The 19,848-nt window shown below is 40.5% G+C and overlaps 1 protein-coding gene across 1 annotated transcript in view; it reads right to left on the bottom strand.

Annotated features, from left to right (window-relative positions):
- The window catches only part of TAF4B (TATA-box binding protein associated factor 4b), a 73,726-nt gene that overhangs the window by 12,914 nt on the left and 40,964 nt on the right, over positions 1 to 19,848 (bottom strand). The window contains exons 11-13 of the mRNA XM_065629476.1: positions 18,803 to 18,933; positions 13,096 to 13,221; positions 12,003 to 12,059 (exon numbers count right to left, since the gene is read on the bottom strand). Of these exons, the coding sequence (XP_065485548.1) occupies positions 12,003 to 12,059; positions 13,096 to 13,221; positions 18,803 to 18,933 (314 nt within the window). The remainder of the gene's footprint in view (positions 1 to 12,002; positions 12,060 to 13,095; positions 13,222 to 18,802; positions 18,934 to 19,848) is intronic.

The following is a 19,848-nucleotide window of genomic DNA, read 5'->3' as shown; positions in this document are numbered from 1 at the left end:
GAAATTCAGATGGTAAAGAAATGAGCTTGTAGCCCCTACACAGCATTAATCCCCCATTTGCTACTATATCAGTAAGAATCCATAATAAAAAAAATACCATGGGGCCAGGGGGCAGAACAGTGGCTTTTTTGTTGTTGTCAAGAGTTTCATTTTTCATTTGGGTTGGTTTCTGGGGCTTGGCTTCACCCCCCTGACCAGTCTGTGATTTTAGTTCAGATTGGTAGACTCATTCTTACTTTAGTGATGCTGGCAGATTCACATCAAGTATTGCAGACAGCAAGGCTATTTAAAGAAAAACAGTATTTCAGTACAAGATTCCTAAAAGGACATCCTGCTTCACAAGACTCAAAATATACATATGCTCAAGATTTTTCAACAGAGATTGGGGAATGCAAGACTTTGATGTACATATGTTGAGTAGTTGTTGTGGGGTATTTTTGTTGTTGTTGTCTGTTTGGGTTTCTTTATGATGAGCAAATGATTCAGTTACAAAAACAACACCATTTGCAAGTCAGCTTTCATCACACTACGTAGGCTTTTCCTTATAGAAATGTAGTAGTATTTCTTCAATGCTAGACACCATCATTCACTTACCACACACTAGTCTTGCTTTAGTGTGCCGTGTAAACATTGATAACTGTATTTATTAGAATTACTTCAGTTCTGAATGGGTTTTTTTGTCTTTTTCAAATATATAGTATTGCTTTCAAGAATATTTTAGAGACTGTAAGGTTTTATGACCCTTAAACTTGGAAACTACAGTCCTGAAATTGTCTGACATTACCTCCAGCTGGCCTACTTGGATAAGATGTTTAAGATAAACTTCCCTTTAATCTCAGTCTTAAATATATTTATTATAATCAGGAGCACATTGCAACCAATCAGGAATGGGCGAAAGTAAGACTAAATCCAAAGAAGTAACTTGAAACTTCATAAACTCTGCGCAACATTGAGGCTTAGAAACTACTCTTATGTGATGTCTTCATCACTCCCTGGATTAATTGGGAGGAATAAAATGCTGAGATTCTTTGGCAGGGGCATGTGCTGACTTCCAGCCCCAGCTGCCCAACACCTGGAGCCACCTCTACCTACAGGCAGCTTGGGAGCATCCCTGTAGAAATGCACCTTCCTGTGAACCATGTAGTTCTGTCATCATAGTGGTTGCATGGGCACCGCAGTCTTCTTGCGTGAGAAGAGGCATTACAGCATGCGAAGGATGTGGCATCCCTCTGGGAGCAGATTAAATCCCAAAAGGCTCCAGTGGCAAAGAAAACCAGAAGGGGAAAGATGATTTGCTTTACTTTTAAGAATCGCTGAACTTAAAATGAAAAGGCCTTCAAAACTATTAAACCTAAACCAAAAAACTAAAAGCCTTTATTAGTCTAATCTTGTGCTTCCATCCCCGGCAGCCATCACAAAACACATCCCCCCTCTCCCACAACCCCTACAAAACACATACAAACCAGCTTTGCTGCAGTTAGGCATGTCAAAAACAGGTGGCTGCCGAACATTCGGTCACTGGCTTGAAGCAGCGCTGAAATTCTGGGCTTATTTAGCCTGGAGAAAAGGAGGCCGAGGGGAGACATTATTGCTGTCTACAACTACCTGAAAGGAGGTTTGTAGCATGGAGGGGGTGGGTCTCTTCTGCCAAGTAGCAAGTGACAGGACAAGAGGAAATGACCTCAAGTTGTGCCAGGGCAGGTTCATATTGGATATCAGGAAAGATTTCTTCACAGAAAGGGTTGTCAGGCATTGGAACAGGCTGCCCAGGGAAGTGGTGGAGTCACCATCCCTGGAGGTGTTTAAAAGACATATAGATGAGGCTCTTAGGGACGTGGTTTAGAGGTGGACTTAACAGTCTTAGGTTAATGGTTGGACTTGATGATCTTAAAGGTCTTTTCCAACCAAAATAATTCTATGAAAGAAGACCTCCTTTCCTTTTTACAGCTGGTGTTGAGGAGCAGCCATGGTAAAGACGGACGACCAGAGGCAGAGCTATGAATTAAATACCGAGGGGGCTCTGGGTTGGCATCAGCACGAGTGGAGAGGATGGGGTGGGTTGGGTGCCTCTTGGGGGAGGCACCAGAATGCTGCTCTGGCTGACGACTGGGGCACTGTCACCATCCACCCCACACAATCGAAGCTGGCAAAGCACACTGTCACCACGGATGCTATCACCACAGACACCTGCAGCAGCGAGCGCTGCTGCTGGAGGGCAGTGCTGGCAGAAAACCCACCGATACAAAGGACAGGATGACACAGTATGAAAAAGACTTGCTTTCTAGAAACATAATTGCTGCATCTTTGACCACGCAGTTCCCAAGATGATGTTGGAAATGCATGTTTACCATCATCTACTCTCCCCAATACGTTTTCCACCTTGTTGTCAGTCAAAGGATTTTTCAAATCAGACAGAGTCTGAGCCAGGTTTTATTGTAAAAGAAAAAAAGAAATCATAGTCTTGTTGCATTCTAGACATCTTGGGGATTTTTCTGAGAACATAATTAAGACAAATGAATTTAAACACTCAATCTCCATAATGGACTCAACAGATCCCCATTAAGCCATTTGGGCAGGCATCCAAATTACCCTGCTGAAGCCAGGAAAATCATCTTTTCATCAAGTTTTGTTCCATTAAAAAGTGTGAGATTAAATGTCCAAACATTGTATGAGCAGTTAAAAGCACAGGATAAGGGGAAGACAGGCAGATAACATCAAGGGATACCTGAGGATACTGGCTGGCTAACTACTGCTGGATTTTCCTAAACAAGATTAAGAAAGGGCAAGAGGCAACTATGTTGAGTCAAATCTTTCTTAAACAGTTAGTTTCGTAGCACACAAGTTAGGGCAGAAAAATCACTGCAGCAAGGGAAAGACAGTTAAACTATAATAGTATATACACTTTCTTAAAATATAACATAGAGAAGATGCATCTAGTATTTTTTCCTTTCTAGGGGCCAGTTTCACTAATACTGGTGTCTCTGAAATAGGATACAAATAAGAACTGTCACACCCACATCTATATCTTGAAAACATGATTTTTTTCCCCCCCCCCTCCTTGAAGACACAAGCATGTCATGGCAATTCAAGAGGAGGGGGAACCTGCCCCAGACATCGGACCCACAAACTAGCAGGTTTCCCCTCAACCTGACCTACTTCATCTTCTGAAAGACACTGCTGTTCCATCACAACACAAGAGTCCAACGCATGTTCTTTTCAAAATTCATTCCTTGAGAAGGGTGTTGAGAAGGGACAGTCTCCAGGCAAGAGGCAAATGAATGTTCATGCTTCTTCTCCCCACTTTCCAATTTTTACATACACTAAGAATTGCAGAACAAAGAGTTCTAAAAACCTGTGTATAAAGATCAAATTGCTATGAAAACATCTCAGAACTTGTAAAATAGTCTTTGTTGCTGCTGGCCTTTTTAATAATAAAAATAGGGTTTAAAGTCTGGTCTTGCAGCGAGCAGGAATCTCTAGGGTGGCACAATAACCATTTTAGTTAATCTCACCTGCAGCACAAATCAAGAAGTAAGGCACGTTTTAAAGTCCTCCCCTATAGTGAAATGGCATTTGCAGCATGGCTGTAATCACACAAAATGAAAGGTTTTTAAATTGACCTCTCCGTTCTTCACTCAATAATCCTTTACTGAGAAAAATATTTCTTTTCTTGCTCACAGGAATTCTATCTCACTTATGTTTCATATTCCACATTTCAGAAAATATACAAAATCTATTTTTAGTACTACACCAATGACATTTTTGTGGCATTTTAATATTAAAAATTAAATTTCAAGTTGCATAAGAAGACAAGAAGTACTTCGACTATGAGATGCCGAGACTTGTTTTTGTAAAGCAATACTGCAAGTTGGTTTTAAATCCTTTCAGTTACCAAGTACATGATATGCAGTTGTTCACATTATCGGAACTCCAATAATTCAAATTATGCAAACACTGGAGGAAGAATTCCTTAAACACAGTTGAAGAAAGGAAAAAGTATACTCTGCTATAAGTAAAGTCAACTAATTCATACCAGCTAATCCATAATGGGTACAGCAGCAGGTGGCTGTATTATCAAAGGGGGGAAATGGAAGAGCTACCTAGCTCAATATATAGAATCATAGAATCATTTTGGTTGAACAGACCCTCAGGATCATCAAGTCCAACCATAATGTAACTCTGGCACTAAACCACGTCCCTAAGAACCTCATACATGTCTTCTAAACACCTCCAGGGATGGTGACTCCACCACTTCCCTGGGCAGCCTGTTCCAATGCCTGACAACCCTTTCTGTGAAGAAATTTTTCCTGACATCCAATCTGAACCTTCCGTGGCACAACTTGAGGCCATTTCCTCTTGTCCTATCACTTGCTACTTGGGACAAGAGACCAACCCCCTCCACGCTACAACCTCCTTTCAGGCAGTTGCAGACAGCGATCAGGTCTCCCCTCAGCCTCCTTTTCTCCAGGCTGAACAGCCCCAGCTCCCTCAGCCGCTCCTCATCAGACCTGTGCTCATGTTCACCTTCAAAAGGAGTAAAGAAAACCCTCATGTCTGGTCACAAAGTACCCAAAGCAGAACAGAGTATTTGGTATAAGCTTTCATAGAAGACGAAGCATGTGAAACCTTTACCCTCTAGATCCTCAAGAATAGTTTTACCTGGGAAGATTTCTCTAGAGACAAAAAATTAGGCACCTGTATTAGCCAGGGCTCATAAAGCAGTAACAGGCCTGAGGTTAAAGAAAAGCCAAATGGGTGGAACTTGTCCAGCACAATGCTGGCAGATGGCATGCATCTCAAGACATTCATACCACTGCCCACTTCTGCAGAAGCTTCAATATCTAAAGCACTAGGAAATAAATTAAGAGAGATTTCTTTTATCCGCTGCTCAGATGTAAAGGCTAGGAATTGATATTTAGAAAATAAAAACCACTCCAAAAACAGTCTTGGCAACATAACAACAAATAAATACAGCCGTATGGATGTAAATGAGCTCAGAAGAAATGCTGGCAAGACAGATGGGGAAGCTAAACACCACAGATCTGGACTTGGTTGTGATTAATAGAAAGGAAAGACTAAAAAGCATATGTACATGATACTGGGTTTAATATCAATAAAAAAGAGGGGATGTTTCCACATATGACATTGTAGGCTGACAGAATATGGGACAGATTAAATAAATATTTAAACTAACAGAAGAACTGGCAGGAAAGGAAACCAGGGAAGGCTGAAGACAAGTTAATGTATGCCTAAGGGTTATGTGTGTTATCCAGCAATAAGTACATCAGGAGTAATAAAAGCACTAAAGTAGATGAACAAGAACTTGTAGAAGACTTGCAAGGGAAAAAAAGCAAGGAATATAAGCATACAAAAGAGGCACAAGCCCCCAATTCTTTCAGCTTCCACAATAAAGAAATTAAACAATAAATTACTGAAAATTAAAATTCAAAGTAAGTAAAAAAACTGTGATCAAATATCAACATTCACTTTTTTCTCGCTTGCATCAGTGAAAAAGGAACCTGAACACCTAAATGGGTCCTTTCTATTGCCTCTTACTGAAAATTTTTAAAGAAATAAATATTGAGGTACTTTTAAAGTGGGCCCGCTTATCCCATTGAACTGACTTCTCTCTCTTCTTTCTATTCATTCTTTTTTCCTGAGCATCTTTTTCAACATTTCACTGGGTTTCATTGAGTCCTCTATTTAGTGCTTTGAAAGTTTTCTACTGCTCCCAGTCTCTTCTCCCTTCATTGCCTTTGGAAAAAAAGAACTCCAATTTTTTCACATTCCGTTAAGCATTTTAAGGAACTTGTGATGAAAATGAAAAATGAACCTTAAAAATCTGTTTTCTATCCCAAGCCTCTCGCACTGGTTGTCATAAAGCTCCATGAGCATTACTGCCTCCAGCCTCTACCTTTCCCATACAAAATTTTCTGCCCTAGAGGTTGAATGTGGCTGAATAGCAGACTTCTCATATGGGGGACATTCTCTGAGGAAAACTGACATTTGAAGGCTGCATATTTAAACATTTATCATCCTCTCCTCTTGCCTATAATGCAATTTCTCTTCTTGCAATTGCTTCCTTTCAAACTGTTTTAATTAGCCATACAATTAGTTTCCACTGACTTTTCCCTCTGTAATTTAGATTTAACAGCAGAAAGGCAGAATGGCATGCACTGGTTTGATATGCAGTCCTAACTTATAATAGGGCTGTATGTAATCCTGTAGTTTTTTTCAGGTAATGTTCCACCTATGTGCGTCAGTGGCAGAAATGGGCCCTAACGTGGCTGTGTCCCCAAGACCAGGTGCATTGTCTGTCTAGAACTAGAGGGTGCAATAAGATGTTTTGGAGAGCAACAGAAATTTTTTTTCAGTAGTAATCTACCCATTCAAAAAAAAAATTAATCCAGTTGATATTTGACATTCTCTGATCTAAAAATAACTAGGTCCCCACAGAATTAATGAAAAAAGTACAGGGTGCAGTGAAGACTTGACTCTTAATTTTGCCCATTCTTGTTAAGAATTTCCCAAGTGTGGAGTGTGTATTTCCTTTCACAATGATTTTTTTGTTTTGTTTTGCTGTGTATTCTAGAACACCTGGAACATGCTTTCCCCTGTGCAGTCGCATCAGCTTGCCTTTTGGAGGCCCACAGAAGTTCCTGGGTGTCTAGCATCCAGGACCAAGCTCTTTTCATGTCTGTTTTCAGACATAGCCCAGGCTACTTTTGTCACAAGGTCAAGAACAGCACACCACACCAAAGCAATATATTCTGCAGTTTTTGTTTCAGATGCTATGACGTGCCAGAAGACTGCTCAATGACCATCAGCAGACCTGCATTATCACAACAGGACAGTGCTCAGCCCTTGCAAGACATTACTATAAAACCAGTCATGGTTCTTCTAAACACATGATTTTTTCAATGATTTTCGGCTGCTGTAAACACTGTGTATTCACTCACTCACTCTTGAGGTTTCAAAGCTAGAGGACATTTAAGACTTATCTTCTACCTGCAGGTTTCTCAATCTCATCGTGTAGTCCACCCAACACTCATTCTTGGTGCAGAACTCTCTGGTTCTCCATTATAATCTTTTTGTCATACTTTCAGTTCTAAAATTTCCTCTATTAGCAAGCTTCTTATCCGAGGCCATACTTTCAGCTGGTTACGTGTCCATTATAGTCTATCAATCAGACAAACCTAGAAAAGGCTATTTGAAAACCCAAGAACAGGCTTAATGTAGTTCTGGGGGACTTTTGTTTTTCACTAGATAAAGATAGTTGCTCCGATCTTCCAGTCAGCTCATTTTAGGGTATCCTATGCAGTGTCTCAGCTGCTTTTTTCTTCCGCTCCTTCAAAACACCAATACAAATGTCCTATAAACAGGGATTTGGTTGACTTTTTCGTTTCCTCAATAATCTAACACTTACAGGATTCCCATCCCTGACTTTCTGCAAGACTCATAACACACAGAATCTCTGATAATAGCCCTTTGCTATTTTGTAGGGCTACACTACAGGTAACAAAATTTATGTCTATTCAATAATCATGTGGTGGTTTTTTTTTCCAAAACATGCAGAAGCTGGTAAGAAACACTACAGAAAAAAAAAAAAAGATAATATAAATCAGATAATTAAACAGAAGCTCTCAGGATGTCACTGAAGGCTCATAAAAAGCCAATTGATCGTGATGAGATCTTATTTTGCTCACAGCATCTTGTTTGCTTTTTTGAGAGGTTATGGTTAACTAGGGAGTTTCCTCTTCCCCTGCCACAAGAGTTGTCTTAAAGAATTTGAACCATTAGGTCCAGAAGACTAAATACAGAAGCAGCAGAAAAGGTGTGGGGGGAAAAAGGAAACAAACGGCTTGAAAATGTGGGTTGGAGATGGTAGGGAGAGCAGCTGACAAAGAATCAGGTTACAGTTACTTGTTATCTGAGAATGTAAGAGGAAATAAGGGAAAGAGTTAGGATGGACACAAGAAACAGAAAAAAAAAAAGATGATTTTTGAAAAAGATACTACAGAACAACTAAATTTCAGTCATTACTATATAATACCCAGGAACACACTGGAATCATGCAGACCTTTTGTTTGAAGTTTTTTATAGGGTTTGTTTTGTCTCTATAAAAACAAACAAACAAGCAAGCAAGCAAACAACAAACCCTGGGGTTTGCTATTTCCCTCCGAGTCAGTTGATAGTAAAGGTATTGAATTTTCTCAGCATCTCATCTGCTGCCATCTTGCGACATCTGTGTCAAAATCAAAGCAGTAAAATGCACGAGTGCATCAAGCAGGCAGGAACAAGGGACTGGGCAGAGCTGTGCAGTCACAAGCAAACAGAGCTGCTGGAAGAGCAAGGTGTGGGGCAGGCACGTCTGCTGCCCATCAGGTGCTTCACATGTGCCTTCTCCTACTTCAAGATGCGGCCGCTCAGCTTTATCCACCAATAGATGCTGTGAGGTGCCACAAGGTAAGAGCAGAGACAAAGGGAGCTGCCGTAGAATCAGCAAAGATGCTGCCAGTACGATGCCTGTTCACCTGCTCGACCCCAAGTCGCAACCTGGCACACATACAATCGGGAAAGTTTGCCTGGCTTCCGCCTTAAGCTTCCTGAAGCCATACTATGAGCACAGCCACTTTTGAAGATGAGAGACAGAAGTACAAAAGATCAGGGTTTATATTTAAAGTTACAGTACGTGCTGTTTAATACTGACAATTTTACAGTTGTTCTGGGATGCACCGTTCATATGGCATGCTTGTGCACCTGATGGTATCCTACACCTACTCAATTTAAGTAAGCTCATTTCAGAAGAGGGATGAAGCCAGGGATAAACTATAAATACAGTTAAAACAACTACACCAACTGAACGGTTTCTTTGTAATGGGAAGCATAGTTGAAAGTAGAATGGGAAATAGCAGAAAGCACCTAAAAAAAGTTATGGTTTAAAATTGCAAACATCAGGGACAATGCGAGGACTGTCTCCTCTCAGCTTGAAGTAGCAGATAAGGCTGAATGAAAAGCAGGGGTAATTTACCCCGACTTTGGGAATGCCTTTCCCCACGAGGTGAGCAAGGACAAAATTCTTGAATGCACAAAGGAGCAGCTTGGGGTGAGCCTTGCAGCTGTGTCAGAAGGAATGCGCACTTTGTGTAGGTATTGAAATCTGCTGGAACAGGTGAAAAGGGGAAGTAAATAAAGACTTAATTCATAGCAAGCTACATAGACTAAGAATATAGGAAAGTAAATGAGTTGACATACGGGAAGTTTGAGGCAATAGGTCATGCAAAAAGGGATGAAAAGGTCACAGCAATTATGTATATAGCCTTTTGGATAAAAGAATCCACTGCTGAGTCTCTGGATATACTTCCAGCAATGTTAAGATGTTGCCTCCAGCTGCCGGATGACAGCACATCCTGGATTCATAAGTATTCATTGTTAGGATGTGCACTCTGCATTTTGGGAAACATTGCTTTAGAACATGCCCCAGTGTCATTATCTCACAGCCTTCTCCCGGGAGGTCACCAACAACACATAAGAGACACCTTTGAGGAAGGAAGGGCCATATTCATTCTTAAAAGAACTTTAAGCAGATCAGATTGGGCTTTCCAGTAGATACGCAACCACAGTGGCTGGGAAATGATCCGATTCCACCTGACAGAGGTATCAAAATTCTGTAGTGTGGTTTGTTAGGAGCAGGCTACACTCACAACATGACAAGACAGACAACAGTGAGCCTTTTCAGGCTTTCATCCCAGCATACACTGTGCTTCTGAGTTACCAGTTTCAGCCTCGGGATATTTGTTGATTCTTATTTTGCTCTTATTCCAGCTCTACTCAGGTTTGCATTTTTTCATGCAACTGTGTGCTGACCATTTATCTCCAAACTGTCAATAAAGTGCCAAAACTGACCAGCTGCATTTGGGCTCATTTCCACTCAAACTTGAGACGGTCTCACAGATAAGCAAGCATCTCTGGCATGGGAGGTGGGTTTCCCATGCGGCATGTGAAGCCTGGCGAAGTTCTGGCTGCCCCACTCTCCCGAGAATAAAGCAGCAGGACAGACGGCAAGGCAATACCAATACAAAGATCTTTGCTGTCCCAAGAGGCACATCTGTCTCCTCTTCTTTGGTGAAGCAGTTGGAGACCATCACTCTTGAAGCAGCACAGCATAGAGAAATATGCAGGATAAATGCAATGAAGGCTGTGTTAATCTGGCACAAGATGCACTGAAGGATGTGAATTAAAGCACTTGATAGAACATTAAGTACTAAACTCAGACACCTTTCCACTCTGTTGGCTCCTTTTTTTGTACACCTATATGCCACTTTTTAAGAGGTCTCATTAACAATACCAACCAATCTAAAAAGTGACTCAAATCACACACATCTAACTTCTTTCTGTTTTAAATATGCGAGTCACAGAATATTTTTCAAGATCCTACACGTTATGGTTCAGAGGAAAAGAGAAAAGTTGCATAAATGAATTGCTTTGCAGTGTTTTATTAAAAGAAAGAACCTCTAGAGATGACCAGATGATGCAGAGGTAAAGTCACCTACAAAACAAGACAAATTAGCATCACCCACTGATTGTTGATCCTGGTGGCACTAGAGGCAAACTGGGAAGGGCTTCAGGGCAACTTTGTACTCACGAATTGTAAGCATGAAGAAAGAGATGTAACCAGAAAAAAAGAATTAAAAGACAAATAATAAAGCACATTCTTTTTCTCTCCTCTTATTTTACAAATTTCTTATACTATGGTGCAAATCCAGAGCATTGATTCTAATACTGTTTTACTGGATTTCCATTTGTTTTGCCTGGGTTTCTACATTAATCCAAACAATAAGGGCCTTTAAAGCATTCATAAATAACCTGCTGCTGCTGCTGGCACCTAGGAGCCAACTGCAGCAATGTTAAGCAACAACAAATTTCATAGTTCAAGAGGCACAGTTAAGGAAAAAGGTTGCTCAGAAAATCACTCTCATTTAGCACAAAGATCCTTAAAAATTGCATGAAATCAGTCAAGTAACTATAGAAACCAATTTCTTCAGCTCTGTATCACACGTCTCACACCTCAATTGTCTTTATTATCGTCTGCTGTCAGATCCTTAATCAGAAATGTGAACAGGCTTGATGATTTATTCAGCAGGGAAAAGAATCTGTAGGTCAAGTGAAAAATTTCACACACACATACACACGCATACACATCTTCAACCTTAGGTACTTTCATTTCATTCTGTTCCCAGTAGCTCTGGGGGCAACTCCAGTGAGATCCAATATTAAGGCTCAATTAAAATAAGCTCCAATTAGTGGAGCTTTTTTCTCTCAGGCTAGAAAAGTCAGGAAATGGATATTGGGAAATGTAAAAAGTCAGCTACTGAGAGGAGGCTGCAGACATAAATGAACTTATTTGTTGATTTCTACAGTTGCTATGCAGAGGCCTCTGGGAGTAAAAGCTTAACCAGTCTAAGCTATAAACTAAAACCCCTGCAGCTAAACATGAACTGTGTGAAACAAGGGCTCCATTCCAGAACAGAAAACTGCTGGGCCCAGAAAATTAAAAGCCAGAGGCGTTTTCCATTTAAAACTAAATCCCAGTACCGCCTCCCAGCCAAAGAATTATAAGCAGTATCAGATTTACAAAACGAACAATTACCCTGGAAAAATGTAGCCTATTGTACAGTCCCAGATGCTAAATCTCAAAGTTTCTTTTTTTTTTTTTTTTTTTCTAATCCCACATTATATTCCTACCAAGTGTAGTGCTGCAGTTTACAAAGGACCGTTTCTAGACAGGACTGAAACTATGAAAATAAAATGTTAAAAAAGAGAGCTCATAATTCATTGACCTCATTTGAAGCACTGCCCTTGCCTGTGGCAGTTCCTGTCCTTCCCCGAGGCCTCTGCAAATGGTATGCAGCAGCAAAATAAACCCTGACCTAATTGCCAGGACAGGGCTGCCAACCTTCTCTCAATACACAAAGGCAAGAATGGTAACTGGAAAGTCCTACCTCTTTCGCTTTCTGCTTTAACCGCAGTTGCTCTGGATCTTCTTTATTGGAACGGCTCTACCAAAGGAAGAGGAGAAAGACTGAGTATAAATTACTGGCATCCAAACACCATTGTATCCATTAAATATTTAATAAATGACAATTTTCTCTGGTGATTGAAAGATTTAGCTCCAGGGCTGAATGCCTCAATCCAGACTGGCTTCCCTCCCCCTCCACACACATACGCACACCCCCCTTCTCATCTGGGCCGGCTGCCTCTGCTCTAGCCTGAAGCAAGATTAAGCTGAAAATGATGCTAACACTGTCAGTCAGGTCCAGTCTAGGCATGATGTTGTTCATGTCAGCAGCAGACACTTAAAAACGACAGGAAGTATAGGAAAGAAAGGGAGTCATACTCGCGCAAGTATAACATGATTCTTTCAAATCTAGATTAGGCTTCCACCCAAGGGGCTCCAGAATTCAGCTTGAAACAAAACAAAAAAAAAAGCAACAAACAGAAGACAATCAAGTCACATCTGAGGGAGCAACATCTACTGATTTTTATTTTTGCTCTGCTTCTTGAGGAAAGGGGAAGGGAGAAGAAGGGTACTTATTCTGTACTAGCAGTGTCTCCATCAGGGGTTCTCAGATGCCAGGGTACCAGCTCCATGGCTAGCCCTCTTGATCTGACTACAGAAAAAAAAAAAAAATACAACTGGCAGGGTGGGGCATCTCACCAGGCTCCAGCTTGAACAAGCATAGTGAACCCATACACAGATATGGAGACAGGCACACCGATTTCAGAGCCAGAAATAGAGCCAGGAAGGACACTTATGGCTATGTGAATACTTCTTTTATTTAATTTTCACCAGTAGGAATAATCTCAAAGTGAGAGCTCACCCCACTACACATTTGAAAGAACTCTAGTTATTTTTTTAAAGAATGTAAAAAGCTAAAATCCCGTTCTGTATAAGCTATCCTAAACATTACAGATTTCTAGTTACAAGGTTAATGGTTACTACATTCAATGCAGAAACAGGAGAAACCTGAAGATGTTCATCAGTCTAAAGGACACCACTACTTCCTTGGAAAAAGCAAGAAGTGAAGTTCTTACCTTGGCTGCTCGAAGCAACATTTCACGTTCCTCTTCATCCTTTCTCTGCTTTTCTAGGTGATCAAGCTTTTCAAGAAATCTCAGCTGTGCTCTGGTGTCACTAGATATGATGTACCTATCATTGCCCTGGAAAGAGAAGTTTGTTATAGACAACCAGGCTTTTACACACAACAGTACAGCTAATAAGCCCACTGGAAACAATCTGAAAAGGACACCTTAAGTTTTCAAAGTTGAAAAGTGTAGGCTGTGTCAGAACGACTTCAGGTGGTAGTTAGTCATTTCCACATATCCTCTCCACTGAAAAAATGTTTCTTGGCATCTATGACTAGCAAGAGGTTAGTTATGGCAAGAGTGACATTAGTAACATCTAGTTCTGTAACTGTAACAACAATGTAACAAAAATGAAGTTTAAGTCTAAAGGCTAAAATTTTGTTTTAAACGTCAATTTCATATCCAGTAAACACGTGTACAAGACTGTCTTTTGGACAGGTTAAGGGGAAAAAAAAAATTTAAAGCAGTAGAACATCATATCTTTCCATTTTAAAGAGAAAGGGTGATGAAAAAATAAAATTTGAAATGTTAAGTTTATAGTGTTTGGTATTTTAATTTCAGCCATTTGATCTAGACTTTGAAATGAGTCGCACCTGGTATTTCCAAAGAGAGAGTTTATGGAACAGAGAGGCGATTTAGAACTAGTTATAATGAATCTTGAGGGTGGGGAAAGTGAGATGATTAATTATATATGGTTTATTATAGCTTTAGGAATATATACTTTTGCTTCAGTGGATGCTCTCAAGTCATAGAATAGTTTATGTTGAAAGGTGACCTGTGGCAGTCATCCAGTCCAGCCTCCTGTGCAAAGCTGGACCAGTGAATGACAAATTCTAATAATAACTGAACACACAAGCATTGAAACAAGACTATGGTGATTTTAGTCTAAAAAAAAAAAGGCAATCAGGAGTGTATTTTTCATACTATTTTTGTTGTCACTGGAAAGTCTGAGTGAGTTTACTTTTGCTTTGTCTAGCTAGGAAAGAAGACAGAAAGGACAGACTTAAAACATGGACAACTGGCAATGAAAAGCTTGGCTTTGCTATTTTGCTCTTCCAAACACATGCTGTTTTAGCCATGCGTTGGCCAAGGGGCATTAGGCAAAACAAGGCAGGGAGCTCATTCTCGAGGTACGTCTGTGCCGCCTGTTCGTACCACACTTTAACGCATGTCCTAGAGTTATTTTCTTTCTGTTACTCTGTGAACTTGTCTTTTCCCGAGAAATTTATCCTTGGGCTTTTACTAGCCAAAACCACTACTTTTTTTTCCATCAACCCTTCTTTCTACCCTACCCCAATCTTACACTTTAATGAAGCAACCTTGACACACAACAGTTCTGGCATAAGCAGAGCATATTTTAGGCAAGGGTATATTTTAAGTATATGGACTATTAGTGATTTCAGTTGCTAAATTTTTAGTTTTCAAACACATGATACTCAGACTCTACTACCCATACCTAGTCATATACTTTTAAAACCTGGGAGGAAAGTAAAAGTCTCTTCGTGAGGCACTGTTGACTTCCAGTCTGAATTCTCACAACCCAGCCAGAGCATGAAGTCAATGCCTCTTCTGGTATTAAGTTGGGTCCCTTTCAATGAGCCACCACATTGTCGTGTATCAACAACTGTGGCTCAGACCACACCATGTGTTGCCACCAAGGAGACTTTCTTTCCCAAGCGGAGACCGTGGCTTTGCAAAAAAAGTCCAACAAACCTTTCCCTCCCCTTCTGCTACTGCTCAGCATTTTTTTTTTTACTGCTCCCCACAAAACATGTGCTGCTTTGAGTCAGTCTCAGTACATTAGTACAATTTGTTTTGAAGAAGCAGTTTATAAGAATATACCACCATGCCAAAATCCTTTTAAAGGGACAAAGAAGAAATCCATATTACAAGAAGATTATTTTTCCCAAAGTTTAGAAGTATTTCGCTTTGGAATGCTCAGAGCTAGATTTTTAAAGCCAAATCCAAGACCCTACACCAATTAGGAATGCAAGCCTCTCAACCAGAAGCACCCCAATGCACTACCATGAGCTGATACAGGACAATAAATGGGTGCATTCCTAACAGTATTTCAGCTCATTGACTGTTTCAAGATATCTTATTTCAGGTTTTTTTTAGAAGAGGAACGCCTGCAGTTATATTTTGTACTACTCAATAAACTTGTTCTCTGTGATTATTTAACACTGAATTGCTTAGACAGAAAACATTATATTGTATAGCTGTTCATAACTTGTAGTCATCACTGTAATGATGAAGTTGTACTCAGTTGTAATGAGCAAGTTGGACTCAGTTTTTGTCCATGTAACAGTTCAACTTCCTCAGGTAAGACCAAACTAACCCCAGCTACAACACCGCAATCCCAACAAAACTAAAGTTGCAAGTGTATTCGAGAACAGAATTTAACTTAGTGATAAATAAAACACGTAACCACAATACAGAGTGTGGTTAGATTTGTATGTGCCAAAGCTGAACTTGTGTATCTGACAGTTAAAAAGTCATATTTACTTTAATTGCGCTAAATTCAACTCGGAGTTCACTTTGCTATCCTGTAAGAAGCTGTTGCTTTCACACAACGATAGCACACTAGTGCATCTTTACAATCCTGTTACGAAATTAATTCCTCCACAAGTTTTTTTTTCTTCAAGAGCAATGTTCACACTCAAGACCTCATGGATGCTCTCTAAAGCACAGCCAACTCCTCTCAAAATCTTTATGTTAGGTTTACAACATATTTGAAACACGCAGCATTGAAGCAAAGCATTCCCAGGTGTGTATTTAGTGAGAAGACAGTTGGCAACAAATTCAAGAGCAGTTATTTGCCTTGTCTGTGATTTGCAACTTCCTTCCTAGATTGTCACATACCAGTACATGAATTTGAAACCTGACTTGTGGTTTAGCACCAGGAATGTATTGCATGTCCAGGGGCACAAAGGAAAAACCCACGTACGGGAAACCTGCACTCCACTTCAGTGCAGCAGGAAAGAAATCTGAAGAATCCCATGAAGACCAGTTCTCCCACAAAATCCGAACAGTTTAAGTCATGTTGAACAGCCTTGCTGAGGACAGATGAGGGACAGGCAGTTGCAGGGGCCCAGCTACTATGTGGGAACCTACTAAACTTTGGCTTTTATGTAGTCAACCCCTAAACCAAGGTAATAATAGAAAATCTTCTGCTAAGTTACCTCTGCACTCTGCAGTTTGATGGTGTGTGGGGTGGGAAGGAAGAGGCTGCTGTTTTCACATCTAAGAGCACTCACTCCACTACATTTAGAGCTCATCCCTTAAAACAATGCAGCTGCCACACCACATTGCCCTACAGATAGTGCAGTTTAGGGTTTAGTGTTTAAGTGCTACTGCACATGGGGGAAAACGTTTTCATGGAGCAATGTTTATAGCACAGCCATGTACAGTGCTTCTCAAAGCCACGTGCTCGTGGGCTCCAAACACAGGAGCATGGCAGTCATCTCATGCTGTGCTGAACCCCCCCACAAAAATGGTTTTTTAATCACTGTACTGTTTAGTTGTCATTATTAATCCTGGTTTGGGGTATCATATTATGTCACATGCATACTCTTATACCTCAGCAGCTCTCCAGATTGTGGGAGGGAAGCAGCTGAGGAATCAAACCCGCTAATTGCCTTTATGTTTTACCAAGGCTCTACAAAGGCACTGCAATGAGTTGCAGCACAGAGAGCAGCTTACAACAATCTGAAAGGCTATTCCTACTTCGGATGAAGAGACTACCATGATAGTTTTAACCCAATTAAGTTAGTAACTTCCAATTATATATATTTTCTTTTTTTCTTAAGAAGAGTTTCCTGAGCACGATCCTATGAATTACTGACTTTTTACACCAACTTCTCCCCTAACAATAGTTACCTTGGTTTCACCATATCTATCCCTATTACTGTCTGTCTGTCTTTATGTAATGAAGGTAGACCAACACAAAGCTTTACAGGGCAACTACCTAATCTTCCTGGAAAGGATCTGGATAATTCCCTGAAATACATGGAGCCCACATGCACACTGGTGCCTAGGAACAGCCTAGAGGGAAAAGAGTGCAGGGGCAAGCACTGGGGGAGATGGAATATTGGGCTCTGTAGATATATATATCTAAATACATAACAGGGCTCCAAACCCCTATAGTGTTCTGTTCTTGAATTTAGATTTCTATAAGCCTGTCGGCATCTCTCACAATACTACTACTCACAAACACAATACTACTACTCACAAACACAATCCTGTAGGATACTCTTCTGTAGTGCAATACCACCTGCCCAACAAAAGAGGGTACCTGTGCCTCTAGGATTATTATGCCCATTACTTTTTGTTCATTTTTTTGTTTTTGAGAAAAGAGGAAAAGAAAGCAAGCTTATTGCAGTCTTACAATCTTATCGTTGTTTCTGGCAATTCAATCAGACAAACAATGTGAAAGAAATCAGCCCCATCAAGCCCACTGTCCAAAAACATTCCCTTGTGTCCTTGCTGTCTGCAAAGACACTCAGTCCCACTCAGGACTTCAACTTCCACCTCACTTCTTCTCACAAGCTTTGTTGGATCTCCCACTTTGGAGAGACAACACAGAACATGTGCAGATTAGTAAAGACTTCTCATAAAATAAAACTCTGTAGTTTTTCTGTATTGGTTTTATTTCTACTGCATCTTCTTCTGGCAAGGAACAGCATACTCCAACTGCTCCAGACATCACTATAAATACTTTGAAGTTTCCAAATAGTTCCTGCTCTTTATTATTGCTTCTCCAGTGCTTAAAAGCCTATAAAAAGCACTCAGTACAGAAATAACTCCTATCCCATCAGTTAGCCGCTCTTGTTAAGTTTCATTAAGTGCTAAGCTCCTGTAAAAAAAAAAAAAAAAGGAAAATCCCAAACCACCACAACAAAAAAGAACTTAAGAGTTGACAGATACATCTAACTTCCAAATCTAACTTCCAATTTTTTTCTAAAACAGCTTGATACTTAAAAAAATAAGGACTAATATCTTATTATTGAATGACCAAAAAAAAAAAAAAAAAGCCTCAAAGAGATATTTTGGCTACTAGTAAGCTGTTGCTTCCCATTTGTAACATACAAGCATCTTAAGGGATACTGGCTCACTGAAATCCAATATACTTTATATTGAATGGAGCTTACACAAGAGGGAGGAAATCTTAAGCAGCACTGGCAGAAAAAAAGTCCTGGAAACTTTAAGATCAAAAGGGTCTCTGCCTTCACAATGAGCACTTTCTAAAAATAAAATACTCAATTCAGCTTCCCAAGGCTTTTTACTGAGCCAATACTGCAGTTCCACCAACAGTAAATGCATAAAGCAGCCACAAGTCCCTAAATCAACCTGACTACCAAGAGCATTCAAAAATAGCTTTACATTTACCATGCAAGACAGACTTTGTATAACAACCATCACTTCTATGGAAGAGGAGAAACTCTTATGCTGGGTTTTAAGAGCACCTATAGAACAAGCTGAATGGAAAACGTAAGGAGTAGTTAGAGGCTATAAACAGTTAAAACGAAACCAGCCGTTGGTAGATACTGAAAATGCACATATTGCATATGATGTGCCTGTGCTTGGAAGAGGTTTACCTTCAAGGCTGCAAAGCAGGAAAACTTTGGTGCAAAACTTGCTAAATGATTTCCTTTACCTTGTGGGTTGATACTCTGTGCTGAGCAATTACAGTTAGTTTTTCTAGGAGCCCTCGTAATCTCTCCTGTGTAGCATGGGAGATCAAGTTCACAACATCAGAGTTAAGTTCCATAATGTCATGCCTTTTACCTGTGGAAGCAGAGAAAATCCATTACGCGTTTTAGTAGTAGCTGATAATTGAAATAATTAGCACAGCAGGTATTCTGTTCCCCCTAGAAGTCATACCCATTATGAATAAAGGTTTGGAGATTATGATTTTCCTGGAAAAGTCACAACTTCAAAGATCTTAGACATTACATTAATAAAACTTAGCCTGGAGCTTCAGAAAATATAGACATTGTTTCACTTAGCCTCCAGAACCACTCTCCTTGCAAGGTCATTTATAGGACAAAGTTAATAAGAACACAAATCAAGCTTCATGTTCGGGGAGGGGGAGAAGCAGTAGCTGTAGAAATTAGTGCCATATTCTGTTAATTCCAGTAATTAAAAAAAAATGGAGAATTACATTTTGCCCTGCTTGACACCGTGCTTGTTAACAACTCATGACATTTATTCGATCAGTGAGGATGGTTTTTGCAGCGTATTTCAGGCACGTGGGACCCTCTCACCTGCCTCAACTGAATAACACGGGGCAGACCAACCCAACCATCCTGCTGCAGCAGCTGGGACAGCATAGATCACGTCCAGCCGGGGTCACCATGCCATCACCTTCAAACTTTTCTCCCGGGCTGCCGCTGCCTCTCTGCGTTTCAGCAGCTGCGACAGAGGCTGGTGACAGCTCCGGGCAAAGCTGTCCCAGCCCCATGCCCAGAGCTGGGCATCACCTCCGCAACCTTCCTGCGGCTGCAGGCTGCTGACAGAGAAGCCTTCCCATGGTTGACGCCATCGATCACTCAACACGACTCTGTCAAGACACCTGGACAGCAGCAACTTTTCCCTGGTAGGCACGGCAGGCAGCAGTTTCACATGCTTTCATAGGCTGTACCTGTCAAAAGCATTTTTCCTCGCCCCTCACTGCATTTACAGCCGCTGTAATATTTTATG

Source organism: Caloenas nicobarica, chromosome 2 (assembly GCF_036013445.1).
Source record: "Caloenas nicobarica isolate bCalNic1 chromosome 2, bCalNic1.hap1, whole genome shotgun sequence".
Classification (NCBI taxonomy): Eukaryota; Metazoa; Chordata; class Aves; order Columbiformes; family Columbidae; genus Caloenas; species Caloenas nicobarica.
The sequence above is the reverse complement of the archived record's forward strand: the minus strand, read 5'-3'. Positions and strand labels throughout refer to the sequence as shown.